The 14,159-nt window shown below is 37.0% G+C and overlaps 2 protein-coding genes and 1 pseudogene across 2 annotated transcripts; 2 read left to right on the plus strand and 1 right to left on the minus strand.

Annotated features, from left to right (window-relative positions):
- The first annotated feature begins 782 nt into the window (after window positions 1–782).
- Window positions 783–2,817, plus strand: LOC114722661 (patellin-6-like). The gene is made up of 4 exons (XM_028908742.1): window positions 783–1,560; window positions 1,676–1,800; window positions 2,018–2,159; window positions 2,392–2,817. Exons 1-4 carry the CDS (start codon window positions 844–846, stop codon window positions 2,653–2,655), a joined length of 1,248 nt encoding a protein of 415 aa, XP_028764575.1. The 5' UTR covers window positions 783–843; the 3' UTR covers window positions 2,656–2,817.
- A 1,891-nt stretch (window positions 2,818–4,708) lies between these two features.
- LOC114722636 (aldose reductase-like) lies at window positions 4,709–6,734 on the plus strand (annotated as a pseudogene).
- A 614-nt stretch (window positions 6,735–7,348) lies between these two features.
- On the minus strand, window positions 7,349–10,602 carry LOC114722570 (probable protein phosphatase 2C 65). The gene is made up of 5 exons (XM_028908631.1): window positions 10,016–10,602; window positions 9,279–9,620; window positions 8,672–8,789; window positions 8,357–8,580; window positions 7,349–8,166 (listed from the first exon to the last, which is right to left on the minus strand). Exons 1-5 carry the CDS (start codon window positions 10,223–10,225, stop codon window positions 7,729–7,731), a joined length of 1,332 nt encoding a protein of 443 aa, XP_028764464.1. The 5' UTR covers window positions 10,226–10,602; the 3' UTR covers window positions 7,349–7,728.
- Window positions 10,603–14,159: the final 3,557 nt, after the last annotated feature.

Genomic DNA, 14,159 nt, shown 5'->3' on the forward strand with positions numbered 1-14,159 from the left:
GGGCGATGTCAACATGATAAACGAGTGCATGTTCTCCACCAACTTACAACGGAAACCCCCTTTTCCTATCTTCAGGAATTAATTAATAATGATCATCATCTCATGATTTGTTGCCGCCAGGTGGAAGGCAATGGGCCCTGCTTGTTGGAATATTTCATTTCCATCTCATTGTCTCATTGAAAATCTTCCCCTCAACACTCGCGGCAAGCCATGGCTCACATATTTCAATGCCTCCGTCTCTTCATTTATTCACAAGCACCCATACAATTACTAATTATTAATTTCTTTACATTTAAACCCCATGCCCACATTTCCAAGCTCTCGCACCCTACGTAACTATTCCATCCATGCCTCAATTCTTTGCTATGATTAGAGACAAATTCATATTTGAGATATTCATATTTAGACCCAAGTTAGTAAGCACTTCCTAGTTCCTCCCTCTGTTTTCACTACTATCTTTCCTTAAAACTTGTTTCCATCAGCAATTGTGGCACATGACCGATGATTCTACACACAGCGTGCCTTCACTCTCTCCCACGCACTGTGTCATTTCCATTCAAATTGACTCCTTCCTTGATTGCTTGCTGAACTTTCGTCCCTTCTCCCCAACTTTAAACCAAAATCGCGGCTCCAATTATCCTTTCTTTTCCCCGTCCTTTTCTTTCCTTGTTTCTTTCCCTTTTCCCCCGTCGCTTTCTCTCTCTGCCTCTGTGACCCACTCGATAAAGTCCCGTGCTTGCTGCATTTTTCAAAATCCCGCTTTCAAATACCCCCTCATTTCCCATTCCTCACATAAGCTCCGTCTTGGCAGCCTCTCTCCTTCGTCCCTTCCAATCCCCATTAATGGATTCCTCCTCTTCTCCCATGTCTTTGCAAGGCCTTCCAGAAGCTTCTCCGAAACCTTACAAGAAAAGCCTTGTCACAGCTTTAATGGAAGCGGCCACCCTTCGGACTCCTTCCTTCAAAGAAGACACCTACTTCATTTCCCACTTGAAATCCTCTGAGAGGAAGGCTCTTCAACAGCTCAAAGACCAGCTTAAAGCCTCTAATTCCTCTGAATGTTCCGTGTGGGGCGTTTCCCTGCTTGGAGGTGACGAAAAAGCTGATGTCATTCTCTTGAAGTTTCTGAGAGCCAGAGATTTCAGAGTCGGAGATGCTCTTAACATGCTTCTGAAATGCTTGGCTTGGAGGAAGGACTTCGGAGCAGACGACATCGTTGAGGAGGACTTGGGCTTCAAAGAGCTTGAAGGGGTTATAGCCTATATGCACGGATATGACAGAGAGGGGCACCCCGTGTGCTACAATGCTTACGGTGTTTTCAAAGATAAAGAAATGTACGAAAGAATATTTGCTGATGAAGAGAAGCTTAAGAAATTTCTGAGGTGGAGAGTTCAAGTTTTGGAGAGAGGCATTAAGCTTCTTCATTTCAAGCCTGGTGGGGTCAATTCTATTATTCAAGTTACTGACCTTAAGGACATGCCTAGGAGAGAGCTTAGGTTGGCTTCTAATCAGATCCTCAATCTGTTCCAAGACAATTACCCAGAAATGGTGGCTCGCAAGGTACATTGTTTGTCTGTCTTGTCTTTTGTTGTTTTACTCGAAAAATGAGACATGATGGTCCTCTTGTTCTCTTGGTGTGCTAGAAACTTCACTACTTTCTTTGTCTTGCTTTCAGATTTTCATCAATGTCCCGTGGTACTTCAGTCTGTTGTATTCAATGTTCAGTCCTTTTCTGACCCAACGAACTAAGAGCAAATTTGTGATCTCTAAGGAAGGAAATGCTGTGGAGACACTCTACAAGTGAGTTGTTTGGTTATGCTTCCTTTTGGTTCAGTCTCTCACTATGCGCAAATGAACTGTTTATTTTAAAGTTTGGTTTGGGTTTTGTTCATTGGTTTCCAATGTTGAAGCTGTTCCTCTGCATTTCTTTTTGTCTGTTACCTATATGATCCTCACATGCTTTGAGTTTTCGCACCGGGTTGGCGATCTGAGATGTGGATTGTTTTGTTGTGATCAGATTTGTAAGGCCCGAGGATATTCCAGTTCAGTACGGAGGACTGTGTAGACCTGTTGATTTGCAGAATGGTCCCCCAAAACCTGCTTCTGAGTTCACTGTAAAGGGAGGGGAGAAAGTGAACATACAAATTGAAGGAATTGAGGTGATATTCCTCAGTGACACTTTTCTTATGCACTATGCACATGTTTTTAAGAGAAAAAAGAAATTGCAAAATTTAATCTTCAATAGTTACTTCATTCAGGTGAAGACATATCAGCGTCATTAATAAAACTTGGAAGGTTGTAAAAGCATCAATCTAACTGTATAAATAAAACTTGTGGTGAAATCAAATGAATAGTTAGATCATTAATGTAATGAAAATGAACTACGTACAGGCAGGAGCAACAATCACATGGGACATAGTGGTGGGAGGGTGGGACTTAGAGTACAGTGCAGAGTTTGTGCCAAATGCAGAAGGAAGCTACATAATAGCAGTAGAAAAGGCGAGGAAGATGCGAGCATCAGAAGAAGCAATACACAACTCATTCACATCAAAAGAGGCAGGCAAGTTGGTACTGTCTGTGGATAACAGTGGCTCTCGCAGGAAAAAGGTTGCCGCTTATCGCTATATCGTGCGCAAATGCAGCAACACAGACTGAAATTGCTTCTTCTCGTGTCTGTATTGTATGCTTTTTTGAAGTGCTTAAGGTTGTGTAATGTAATAGCTGCCTGCAATGTGAAAAAAAATGAGAAGGCGATGGTGATGTTGGTGATGGTACTTACTTTGTTCTATGTAATACAAGAAAGGCTTTTAGCTTTTACTGCCTGTGCTTTTGTTGAAGCCATGCTTTAGTTTCATTAAATTAAAGTAAGAAATATGATTGGTTTTTGATTAATGCTAACTTCTGGAAATTGGGATTGCTTTGGACTTGAGAGTGAAGGGAAGAACGGTGTGGATGAACGGGGAAGTGTGATTTGAATTTCATATTTTCTGAGTTCCAAAGCCCGCCCGCCAAACACTTCACGGGTGCCTCTTCGTGCTGTCAGGCTCAGGCCTCCTTGTCTGTCCCTTTTCAAGGACCTTGACAATGCGGAAAGTGATATTTAAAACCTTATACAATAAAATTATTTTTAAAAAATTAATTATAATCATCAATGTAAAATATAAAAAGACTATAATAATCCGTATTATTTATAAGTTATTAATAACATAGCTCATTTTTCAGCTTTGTGCAAAATGTTGTGGGCTCATATCTAGTCATCACTTTACACTCCCTCCATCTATTTGATAAGAATTTTTTTTTTTAATTCAAAGTATCTTCAATTCACTTTACACTTCAGATTAATCTCGATCAAATTAAGAGTATAAATATCAAAGCCTTCTCAATAGTGCGCTTCTCAGGATGGATAAAAAATAATAGATAAAAAAGTCAGTTAAAATTGATTAAAAAAATAAATACTTAAACATTATAAGTTTTTCTCAAAAATACATTTATTTATGGGGGGAGTATAAAAAAGAGAATAAAGAAATTATCAAAATAGAGAGAATGATGTTTTGGAAATGAGATAATAAATGCATTAAGTATTAAAATAAGTAATTAATGTGGATAAAATAGAAATTAACTAAGAAATTTTGAGACATCTTGTAAATATTTTTTATAAATGGGGACAAAGTAAATGTGATAATTGTTTCTTTTATAAGAGGATAGGGAGTATTTTTTAATTGTGATTATCCAGAAATTGTGTTCTTTTATATTTAAGCCCTTATGTATTATAGAGAAGTTGTTGCAGATTTAAAAAATAGTAGGAGTTTGAAAAATCAGTGCAAAGGTTTATAAAATTAAAAGATCAGATTTTATGATCGGCAACATTCAGTAAAGTTTACCTTTTTTAAGTTGGACTAAGTATTTAAAAAAATAATATAGTGACCCAAAAAATAACCCAGAACATTTAAAAAGAAATTCTAAATTCTAAATACTAAAATATATTAATTAATGAGCAATTCGTGCCCAAAAAAAAGAAGAAAGAAAAATCCCGATCTGCCCACCTTTTGTCCGAAAGTTTGTGCTTCGCTGCTACCTAAAGCTGCGTTTTCATTCTTTTATGGTGATTAACTTTAGTTAAAGTTCTATATTAAGAAAACTAAATGTAACTTTGAAATTAACCAATGTTGCTTGGCCTGAATGCCATAAAAGTAGGAAATATTACGTTTTTTTTTAATGGGAAAAGTGGGAATTTGGGACCAGCTGGTGGTTTCATAGAGGGGGGGGGGGGAACATTTGTAGTGTTTGCAGTAAGTAGGAAAGGACAATGGTACAAGTGGGGCGGCATATTATAGCATATCCACTTAGAAAGTCTGAAAAGGGTAAGAAAAAACATGATCACATTCGATTCCAATAGTACATTACCTTTTTGATGAATTTTTATACATAATGTCAGACATACTGCACAACATGCTTTCCTATTTCTATTTATTTCTATTTCATCGTTACCAAAGTTGTTAATAATTTTATATATATATATATAGTGTTGAGAAGAAAGAGATGGAGAGAGAAGAGAAAAGAAGAAGACGTGGTAAAGAGGGAGCCAAAAAGGGATAGTAATAGAGGAAGTAAGCTCCTAGTTGTTGGCAACCATTTGAAAGGGTCTCTGTTGCTATAACAGCAACAAGCAGAAACCATAGCGCCATTTTTGAGAGCTTAAGGTAAAAAGATGGCTCAAGCATTTCCCATACATGACCCTCTACATCAGTCGTTTGATCTCTGCAGTGGCCATTCCATACCAGCCGTTGGATTGGGTACCTGGAAATCTGGTTCTGATGCCTCATCTTCTGTGAGTACTGCCATTGTTGTTGAGGTACAATTCCCTATGTGTTTAGGTTCCTCTTCCGTTTTCACTCTTAACTGTGCAATATTGCTCTGCTCCTTCTAGGCTGGTTATAGGCAAATTGACACTGCTTGGCATTATAGAATTCAATAACAGGTATTTTCCGTTTCTTCTACTTGTTGCACACAACATATGTTTATCAAAGTCGACTTCTTCAACTTTAATGCTAAGACATTTGTCTACCTACTACCAAAGTCTATCTTCATAGATTTGAATCCCCTTTCTACTGTATGTTGTCCTGAAAATGTCTACTTACAGGTGGGAGAGGCACTCCAATCTGCCATGCAAACAGGAATTGATAGGAAGGATCTCTTTATCACCTCTAAGCTCTGGTACATAGTTTTAACCTTATTATGCGCACAGTATATATATGTACATAATTGAAACAAAAGTATAAATTAAGTGACATAAAACATATTAAAAAAAAAACATCTATTGATATAAAACTCATGATTTGATGACTGAAATGAGATTCTAATCTTTAACTTAATCTGCCTATATAAAACACACACACACACACACACACACACGAATATGTATGCTTTTGAAACCTGGATACGTAGGTGCACTGAATTGGCCCCGGAAAGGGTAAGGCCTGCATTGGACAATACCCTTCGAGAACTCCAACTTGACTACCTTGATCTTTACTTGGTAATTTCATTAAGCTTTCATATACCTGCTTGGGTATTTTGATACTCTTGCAGATTAATTAGTTGTTATATTTAGTGAAGTAATTAACTTTCCTTAAATGACAAGAGTAATAATTTTTTTTTTAAAAAAATCTTTCCTTGATGAGTATATAAATGAAATGATAAAGAATCGCTGTACCATGATTTATTTTCGAGAAAGCAGATTCACTGGCCATTTCATCTAAGAGAAGGAGCAAGCAGACCACCAAACGAAGGAGAAGTATTGGAGTTTGACATGGAAGGTGTGTGGAGAGAAATGGAGAACCTTGTGAACGCGAAGCTTGTTAGAGACATTGGAATCTGCAATTTCACTCTCACCAAGCTCAACAAGCTGCTCGGCTTTGCTCGTGTGTTACCCTCGGTCTGCCAGGTCAAATCATATGCCTCTCCAACATCTTCATGCATCATAAAACTTGTTCTTTTACATCACTTTCTCTTCGAATATATGATTACATTAATAATGTACAAGATTCGACTTGGTTCTTTGACATCTCAAAGGAAGCATATGTTCTAAAGTTGTTAATTGAATTAATAGCACTATTAGTTCCTGAAGTATTATAGTTGATGATGTTTTAGATGGAGATGCATCCCGGATGGAGAAATGATAAGATGCTTGAGGCTTGCAAGGAGAAAGGCATTCATGTCACTGTAACGAATTACACTAAACTTCCTTAGCGAATTAGAATTTCTTGATTCGTGTGACAAAGGATGTTGGTTATGATGATAGGCATACTCACCAGTTGAATCATCAGGAGGAGGGAGGGATCTGATCCATGATCAGACAGTGGATAGGATAGCAAAGAAGCTGAACAACAGCCCAGGACAGGTGTTGGTGAGGTGGGCCATTCAGAGAGGGACAAGTGTCATCCCCAAATCAACCAAACCAGAAAGGATGAGAGAAAATGTCAGTGTTTTCAACTGGACCATTCCGGACCATTCAGCAGCATCCCAGATGCAAGCCCCTCACAACTCCATTTATTATTCGGAGAAACAAGTGAGAAAAGTGTGCTGCTCCAGATAATTTGATTAATTAATGCTGATGTGATGTGAAATGTGAACGGTGGATGCAGAGACGAGTACTGGATGGTAAAGAGCTCTTTGTGAACAAAAGCGCGGGACCACTCAGGAGTGCTGCCGATGTTTGGGACCATGAAGATTACTAGATTAGCTCACATTTGCATTTACTCATCTCTTTTGTTTCTTGTTTTAAAGCTCTTCTCTCCTGCACTGTCAGATTCAAGTGCAATCATTCGATGCATGTGCTCAGACTTGTGGCCAGTGCTTTTTTGCTCTCATCTCTGTCTCAGCAAATTAATTTTGACTTTGGGATTTTTTTTCTAAAAAGCACAAGTAGGATCTGCATGTGTTTTATAACACCTGAAACCCTTAAAGTTCTTGTGCTTATGTCCGAGGAAATTGCCGGTGTTTAACCTTGAGAATTCTGCATTAAGCCTTTGGAATCTCACGGTTTAACTTAATTATGCGTGCCACTAGTTTTGCGAGGAAATTGTTTGAATAGAGAGCAAGAAAGGGATATGATCAGAAGCCCATTACAATGGAAGTACGAATAATCGAAAGCACGATTTAAAACTAGAATCATTGATTTCAATGATCGTCCAAAGAAATTGTAGATGTCATATGACTGTCCATGACTGTTAAAACAATGAACTTTCACAATACTATTTTATATATTAAATGCCTTCAAAAAAATTCTATCAGGGAACCAGTTAAATCAATTTTCATCGATATCATTACAAGCCTTAATTCAACTTTATAATGAAAAACAAACTATGTGCTAAATATAAAATCCCCGTGTTAGAATCGATAATGTTTTCGTTTTCCATCTTTTTCGCTAACTCTTGTTTTACATCAATATGACACAAGTCTTGCTATCGACGGCTCTCATTATTTTCTAGTACCAATACAAATGTTACAAAATGTTTGTCTTCATTTTCCCTTTCTTTCTTCCATTTTCAGTTCTTGCCGTTATGGCGGCGTCTGGTAGTATTTTGAGGAGACAACCCTTATTATATCTTGTGTGGTTTTGGCTGATTTAATCCACTACTTTATGTGGAATCATATACTGGAGCCTCAATCTCCAACACCTTGTAACACAACTTGAAGTCTAATATGTATCACTGAATTCGAAAGGCAGGGCTAAGGAACTTCAACCCCATCAACGCACTGAGAAGATTTTCTACTCACAACCCTAGAGAGTCGTGGATATTTTGAATTGGATACAGAGTTGGCCCTAGACAATCTTCCACGACCATCCAATTCTTGCCCTAACGTTATTACAGAACTCTTGCCATCATCTACCGAGCATTCAGTGCCATCATTTCTAGTGGGTTTAGAGGCAGGAGTACTGAGGTGCTTCCTTTTATTTACGTTGCTCCTAGTAGATAGAGAATCGGGTAGAGGAGGCTGTTCATGCAGGAACAAGCATATCACTGCACAATCATCGATCTTGGCATTAGGATACTTGTATCTCCATACAGAAACAGCATGCCTTACTAACATTTTTGCTGCCATGGACCTCCTTGGCGCTGAAGCAACTATACTTATCACTTCAGCGTTTGATAGCACATCCCAAATCTGGAAAAAAATTATTTGCTTCCACTATTAGATAGAATTAGGGTGGATCCATGTATTTGTATAAATCACATTGTTCACAGCTTGTAAATGGTAAAACTCCCAACACTTTGTACATTTTATATTGATTGATATTGATATTTGCCCGGTAATTAATGTTCTCTATAGGATGTTGAGGTTTTGATACACTTACCCCATCCGTTGCCAACACGACAAACTCATCCTGCTTAGTTATTTTCCTATAGAAGACGTCAGGAACTGAGATGAGGCCATAATCTTTTAGGCAGAAATCTCCAAAGGCTCTTGACATAGCTAGTCCAGGACAGTCCTCATCAGGCATATATATTCTGTATACTTGTGATTCTTCTGCCGCAGCAAAAACTCTGCCTTCACAATTTTGGATTCTCATGGCTTCGCCTGATCAATGACAACAATAATAGCTAGTTTGACACAGACTTGAAAGCTTCATAAGACATTGGAAATAACGTCATTAACAGTCAACACCCACTTGGAATATCAGGTTTCAAGTCCACAGTGAGTTGAACAGGATGAAGCTCGGCATCATCTCCTCTTGTACAAAGAACTGCACGAGAATCTCCCAAATTTGCAATTATCAGCTGGTCACCCTGAAAGGTCACATACTTATCTTCCATCCAAGCCAAAATGGAAAAAAGAAAGAAAAAAAAGAAGAAGAAGCAAGAACATGCCTATCTTTCTATCTAACAACAAATATATAAAGAGACACTGCTAACTTCCACATGGGGTTCCTTCAGACAAAAGCCTCCTGTGTTTTCCACAAGTCATTTAACTAAATAAATTCTCAAGCAATTATTTTATTCAGGGAAAATAAAAAAAACACCCTTCATTTACAATGTGTTTATGATAAAATGTCTTAAGTACCCATAACTCTGTTTCTTTAAGTAGGAACTTTTTTTGTCAAAACTTCTCATGCAAGGATTACTAACATCCAACAAATTAACGTGCATGCTAACATTTCCATATGCCTGTCGTGATTGTGTATTTTTAAGGGTCAAAATTGTGCTGTGTGTTTGTCTCATATTAGTGTCTGTCTTCCATCATAATTGTGGAATTGTGAACGTAAATTATAGTTATACCTGTTGAATTACAGTGACAGCAGTGGTTCCGCTGGAAAAACTGTCAGTGTTGATGTCTCGAGCAACATCTTCATCCATCTCATTGAAAGATTTGACAAGGGTGCGCTCCCATGAAGCAAGGGACATGTTTTGACCATTTTCACCAGACAGATTAACATAGCTGCTTCTATCTCGAGGATAAGGATCGCAGAGTTTGCCGACCTTCTTCTGTTGAGTCATTTTGATTGATTCAGAGAGTTTTGCGGGGAGATTGTCACGTATATATTGTGAAACCTTGTGTCCAAGAGGACCATGACCATCAAACACACCACAGAAGATCCTGCCTTTTTCTCCAGTAAAGCCCTGATTATACATCTTATTAAACGTTAATCCTAACCGTATACGTTCATCAATTAAAAATGGTTGCACTTCAATACAACAACCAAAGATTATATCACCCACATGGTATGTTTGCGAGCTGGAAGGAGAATAAAGGGAAAGAAACGAAACAAACTATAAAGGATATAGGAAGGGTGGGGGGTTGAAATCTAATTAAACATTCCTTTAATTTTCCTTCCCCGCCATCATCTCCCTCATCAAAACATATCCTGAGAGAAATGTGATCATGCATTTAAAAGATCTTAAATGACCAATTGATAAGAATCCCGTGCGGCTTCCATATCAATAATGTATCATCACAATTTTCTTTCAATTAGAAAATAATCTAAACGGGGACACCTTAAAAAGAGAATTTTTACCTCCCAAACCGTTAATGCATCTTGGTTAATCCCTTTACTTCCTTGTTGGCAGTACATTGATACAAACTTAGAAGAACCTCTTAATCTTATTCGAGCTCCGGAATCTCCATAAGCAATGTCTTCGCGCTCTTGGCGACCATATTCTCTATCATCCATATGCCTAATCACCTTGCCTCCACAAGAAATCTCATAACTGCAGCATCCTCCCATATCTAAAGGCCCAACGATGGTAATTCCAAAACCAAGGGGACCCCACGAAATTGCAGTCGAAACTCAAAAAGTTTCCCGAGGAAACCAGCGAGAAAATGGAGGAAGGCTCGAAACCGGAAAAGCTCGAACCGATTAAGAAGGGTTTGGGGAAGGTGGCAACAAAAAACTGATAAAGGTCTCGAAAAACGGTAGACATGGCTAGAAATATATGGAATGGCTGCAACAGAAGAAGTTGTCAGGCTGAGATAAGCTCGAAATTGGGATATTGTGGCATGAGATTCCGCAGAACATTTGGTTGTTGGCTCTCTGAATTCGCGGTGGCCGTCTTAACTGGATTTCTTAAAAAAGAAAAATAAAAATGCAAAATTAAGAGCCAAAGGACTCAAAATGTCTAAAAAAAGCAAAAGGATTCTCTAGAGCCGAAAATTGTTGGAAGAAGAAATGGTGGGTGTCTGTGGCTGGACTGAAGTCTTAGGCTGCATTTGGTATTTTGGAACTGCAAGAGATGGAATTGGAAATGGAATGTTCAATTGGCACGCTTGAATTGCTTTCTTGGAGGGATCCAGGTCCCGATTGCCTTCACTACAAATAATTACTTTTACAAATAATCACTCTTATATTTACTTATCTGTGAAATTATTTACTTCCTATTTTAGCTAACTTATGAGAATCAAATACTAGTAATGGTAGTTATCTCAGTAAATGTAACTAAAATTTTAATTTTTTTTCAACCCTATACGTTTTAAATTAGGTTGTGAGGGACGAAAAAGATTAAAAAAAGATATAAATAATTAATACATTTGAGCATTAATTATAAGGACAAAATTAACAAATAAGTATTAATTATTTTTTAAATGATTTATATTTTAAATTAAGGGGATGTTGTTATAGTAAAAACATTTAAAAAGTATTTTAATACCGGTCGAAATAAAATTTTTCTTATATACTTATTTCAAATTTCTTAAAATTGTTTTTAAAAAGCTAATACAAATACCTTCTAAACCATTCTTTTAAGGGTTAAAATGCATCCAGCATCCTGAAATATTTCCTGGGTGCATTTAGTATTATAAATATTTTGTGGTATATTTAGCTTTATGAAATATCTTTTTATATGCATTCAACACCATGAAATATTTTTTAGTATATCCAATACTTCAAAGCATTTTTTTTATATGTCCCGCATCTAAAATTATTTTTGATACATCCAACACCAAGATAAAAAAAATACTTTAGAGTGCTAAATACATTTAAAAAATATGTCAAGTGTATGCACCATAAAATATTTTGAAATACTTAATGCACCTGAAAAAATATTTTGAATTGTTGGATGTAACTTAACTCTTTTTTTTTTAAAGTAAGTTATATTTTGAAATGTTTCACCTACTATTGCAAAGTTGGTCGGTATCATTCATGGCCAAACCATGCGCTGGAATAGAGATTTAGGGAAAATTAATCTTGTTAGTAATTGTATAGAAGCTATTGCTATGCTAATTTGGGCTTGCACAAGTGATCACCTTTTTTTGATATTGTGAATGATGCTGGGATCTTAATTCAAAGGAATTGGGTAATTCGAGGCCATCATGTTCACATGGAAGAAAACCATACTGCGGATTTCTTAATTAAATTGTCTCATACTGTAATTAATAGCTTTTGCATCTTTAATCAACCTCCATTTTTGTTTCAGAGGCGAAAGTGATGAAGGCCTTTAGTTGTACTCAGATTTCCGTTCAAAAAACATAAATTGATTCAAATTACATTTATGACCGCCTACTTCCTTTATTCTTTTTATGCCCTTTCGACGTCTGCCTCCACGCGTGGCCCCTGTCCAACCCATCATCTCTTTGCTATCCGCACCCATCACCTGCCAGTGCCACAACTACGCCCATTACCCACGATGCGTCGATAGCCTACCTTTTATGCGCCTATTTGGGTTAGTGTTTGTTGGCCCAAACGTGGCTTAAATTCATAGATAAGCCCAATTGAAGATGGTGTGATGTTTGACAGGGCTTATTATGTATTGGGCTTATTGGATTTTAAGCCCTCTGAACATGCGGTTGGAATAAACTAGAAGGAGGGAGCTTATTTTCCAATCTGAAGAGTTTGTGACTGTTCTACAGGTGTGTCATGGAATTTATTCCCTCTTTATTTTTCTCTCCCATCTGCCTTATTCCCTCATGAGTTCAGTTCTTTTTTTTCACCTCAGAACTCCCCCACGACATCTCTTTGCCACCCAATATCCTCCAATGCCTTCTCGCCAAAACCACTGTTAGTAGTCGCCGTGAGCTCTGTAACATCTCCTAGAAGTAATCAATTCCCAATTGTCTCCCTATAATTACCACTACCACAACACAATAAAATTTGAAGTCTCTCTCTGTTCAATCACTTCCTGGCCCTATTTCCTCCGCCGATATTAGCATGGATTTTTGTTTGGAGGAATATTCAAATAATTTTAAAATGTTAAAATTAACGTAATTATATATACTTTTGTTAAAAAACAACAAAAGTCCCTGCAGTTATACTCTCAATTCTTTAATACACGTGACTTATTATGTTTGAAAATTAAATATACTTACCCCTTTATCAAGTATTACCTCTGATCCTAATTATAAGACTTTATTTATAGTTTATAAATAAGGTTTTATAATTAAGATTAGAGATATTATCATGTTTACAAGTGTCATTGTCACCTCATGGTTGATTTTTTTTTAATTCATAATATCATTAAATTATTATGAGTTTGGGACTAATCTCTATTAAGTCAAAAGTATTAAAATTGGATTACTCCCCATCAATACATTTTCTGAAATTTAAACTTGTATTCTTCTCCTTACGAAAATGAGATTGCTTGCTACCTCAACTAATAATTTGTTAATTCATGATTCATCTTTTAGTTTGTTAGGTTATGAGATGCAAGCCTTCCATTGGACAATACTGTGAAAATTTGTTTTTCTTTTTCATAACATTACATCAAGTTTTAATTTTAAATTAATCAATTATTTTTAATAATTGGTTCACCTATTTTTCGACATAAGAAAAGAGAATGTTGAGGATATTATGTCATTAAAATAAAATCAGGGCTTGTATAATACTACCTCCGGTCTTTTATAACTCTCTTTGATTTCATTTTGGTTCTAAATATAAGACCCCAATCCTTTTTGTCTCTCATATTTATACATTTTTTCCAAATGGTCCTTCTAATAATAATAGTTCTAGTCAATACACTTGATTAGTAAGAATATTTTAGGAAAGATTACACCTATTCAGAACAAATAACTAATTCAACTTACTTTTTTAATTTCTTTAAATTAATCAACTGGTTTTTATCCTATAATTAGGATCGGAGGTAATATATTGGTAGAAAAATTCCTAAATCGTTGACAACTCCCAGTCAGCGCTCCCGCACACACGTCAGCAAAATGATTTGCGAGCAAAATCCACCTTCGGCTCAGTACAAGAAAGGACAACAGGACAGGCTCGAATTCAAGAGAAATTCTTAGGTGCTCCCGGAGCACCAACTCATCTGTGCTCTATCCAATTAGAAGGCTCCAACTCAGATTTTTTTAATCCCACAAAAATGCCTTGCTTTGTAAATTCCTCAGGTGCCCCTCCTTCCCTCTTCCTCGCTCCTTCCTTCAATCGAACGTCCGTCCTTCCAGGACACCCCTCCGCCTCATCCGGCGCCACCCCCTCTCGTCACCATAAATTCCGCCATAGCTTCTCTTGCAACACCGACGATTCTCTTACTCGCATCCAAATGCTCCACTTCGAAAGTCCCAACACCAGATCTTAATCCACATCCCTTTTATGGATACTAATATATTTAGCTAGATTAGAGCAAGCGGTTAGAGAACTTGAAATGGCAATTTAAGAGAGAGAAAGCATGAGGGGAATGCTTTTTGTTGCTGTTGTTTTTTTTCTTTTTTTCAAAGATTAA

This window comes from Neltuma alba, unplaced genomic scaffold (assembly GCF_004799145.2).
Source record: "Neltuma alba isolate B1F8T4 unplaced genomic scaffold, ASM479914v2 tig00012097_pilon, whole genome shotgun sequence".
Lineage (NCBI taxonomy): Eukaryota > Viridiplantae > Streptophyta > Magnoliopsida > Fabales > Fabaceae > Neltuma > Neltuma alba.

Excerpts from the sequence above, each read along its gene's own strand:
- LOC114722570 (XM_028908631.1), bottom strand. The coding sequence starts at position 10,225 with ATGGGAGGATGCTGCAGTTATGAGATTTCTTGTGGAGGCAAGGTGATT. Across the intron at positions 9,621-10,015 it reads ATGCATTAACGGTTTGGGAG|GGCTTTACTGGAGAAAAAGG; the intron begins GTAAAAATTCTC and ends ATGTATAATCAG. Across the intron at positions 8,167-8,356 it reads TCGTGTTGGCAACGGATGGG|ATTTGGGATGTGCTATCAAA; the intron begins GTAAGTGTATCA and ends ATTTTTTTCCAG.
- LOC114722661 (XM_028908742.1), top strand. The coding sequence starts at position 844 with ATGGATTCCTCCTCTTCTCCCATGTCTTTGCAAGGCCTTCCAGAAGCT. Across the intron at positions 1,561-1,675 it reads CAGAAATGGTGGCTCGCAAG|ATTTTCATCAATGTCCCGTG; the intron begins GTACATTGTTTG and ends TCTTGCTTTCAG. Across the intron at positions 2,160-2,391 it reads TACAAATTGAAGGAATTGAG|GCAGGAGCAACAATCACATG; the intron begins GTGATATTCCTC and ends AACTACGTACAG.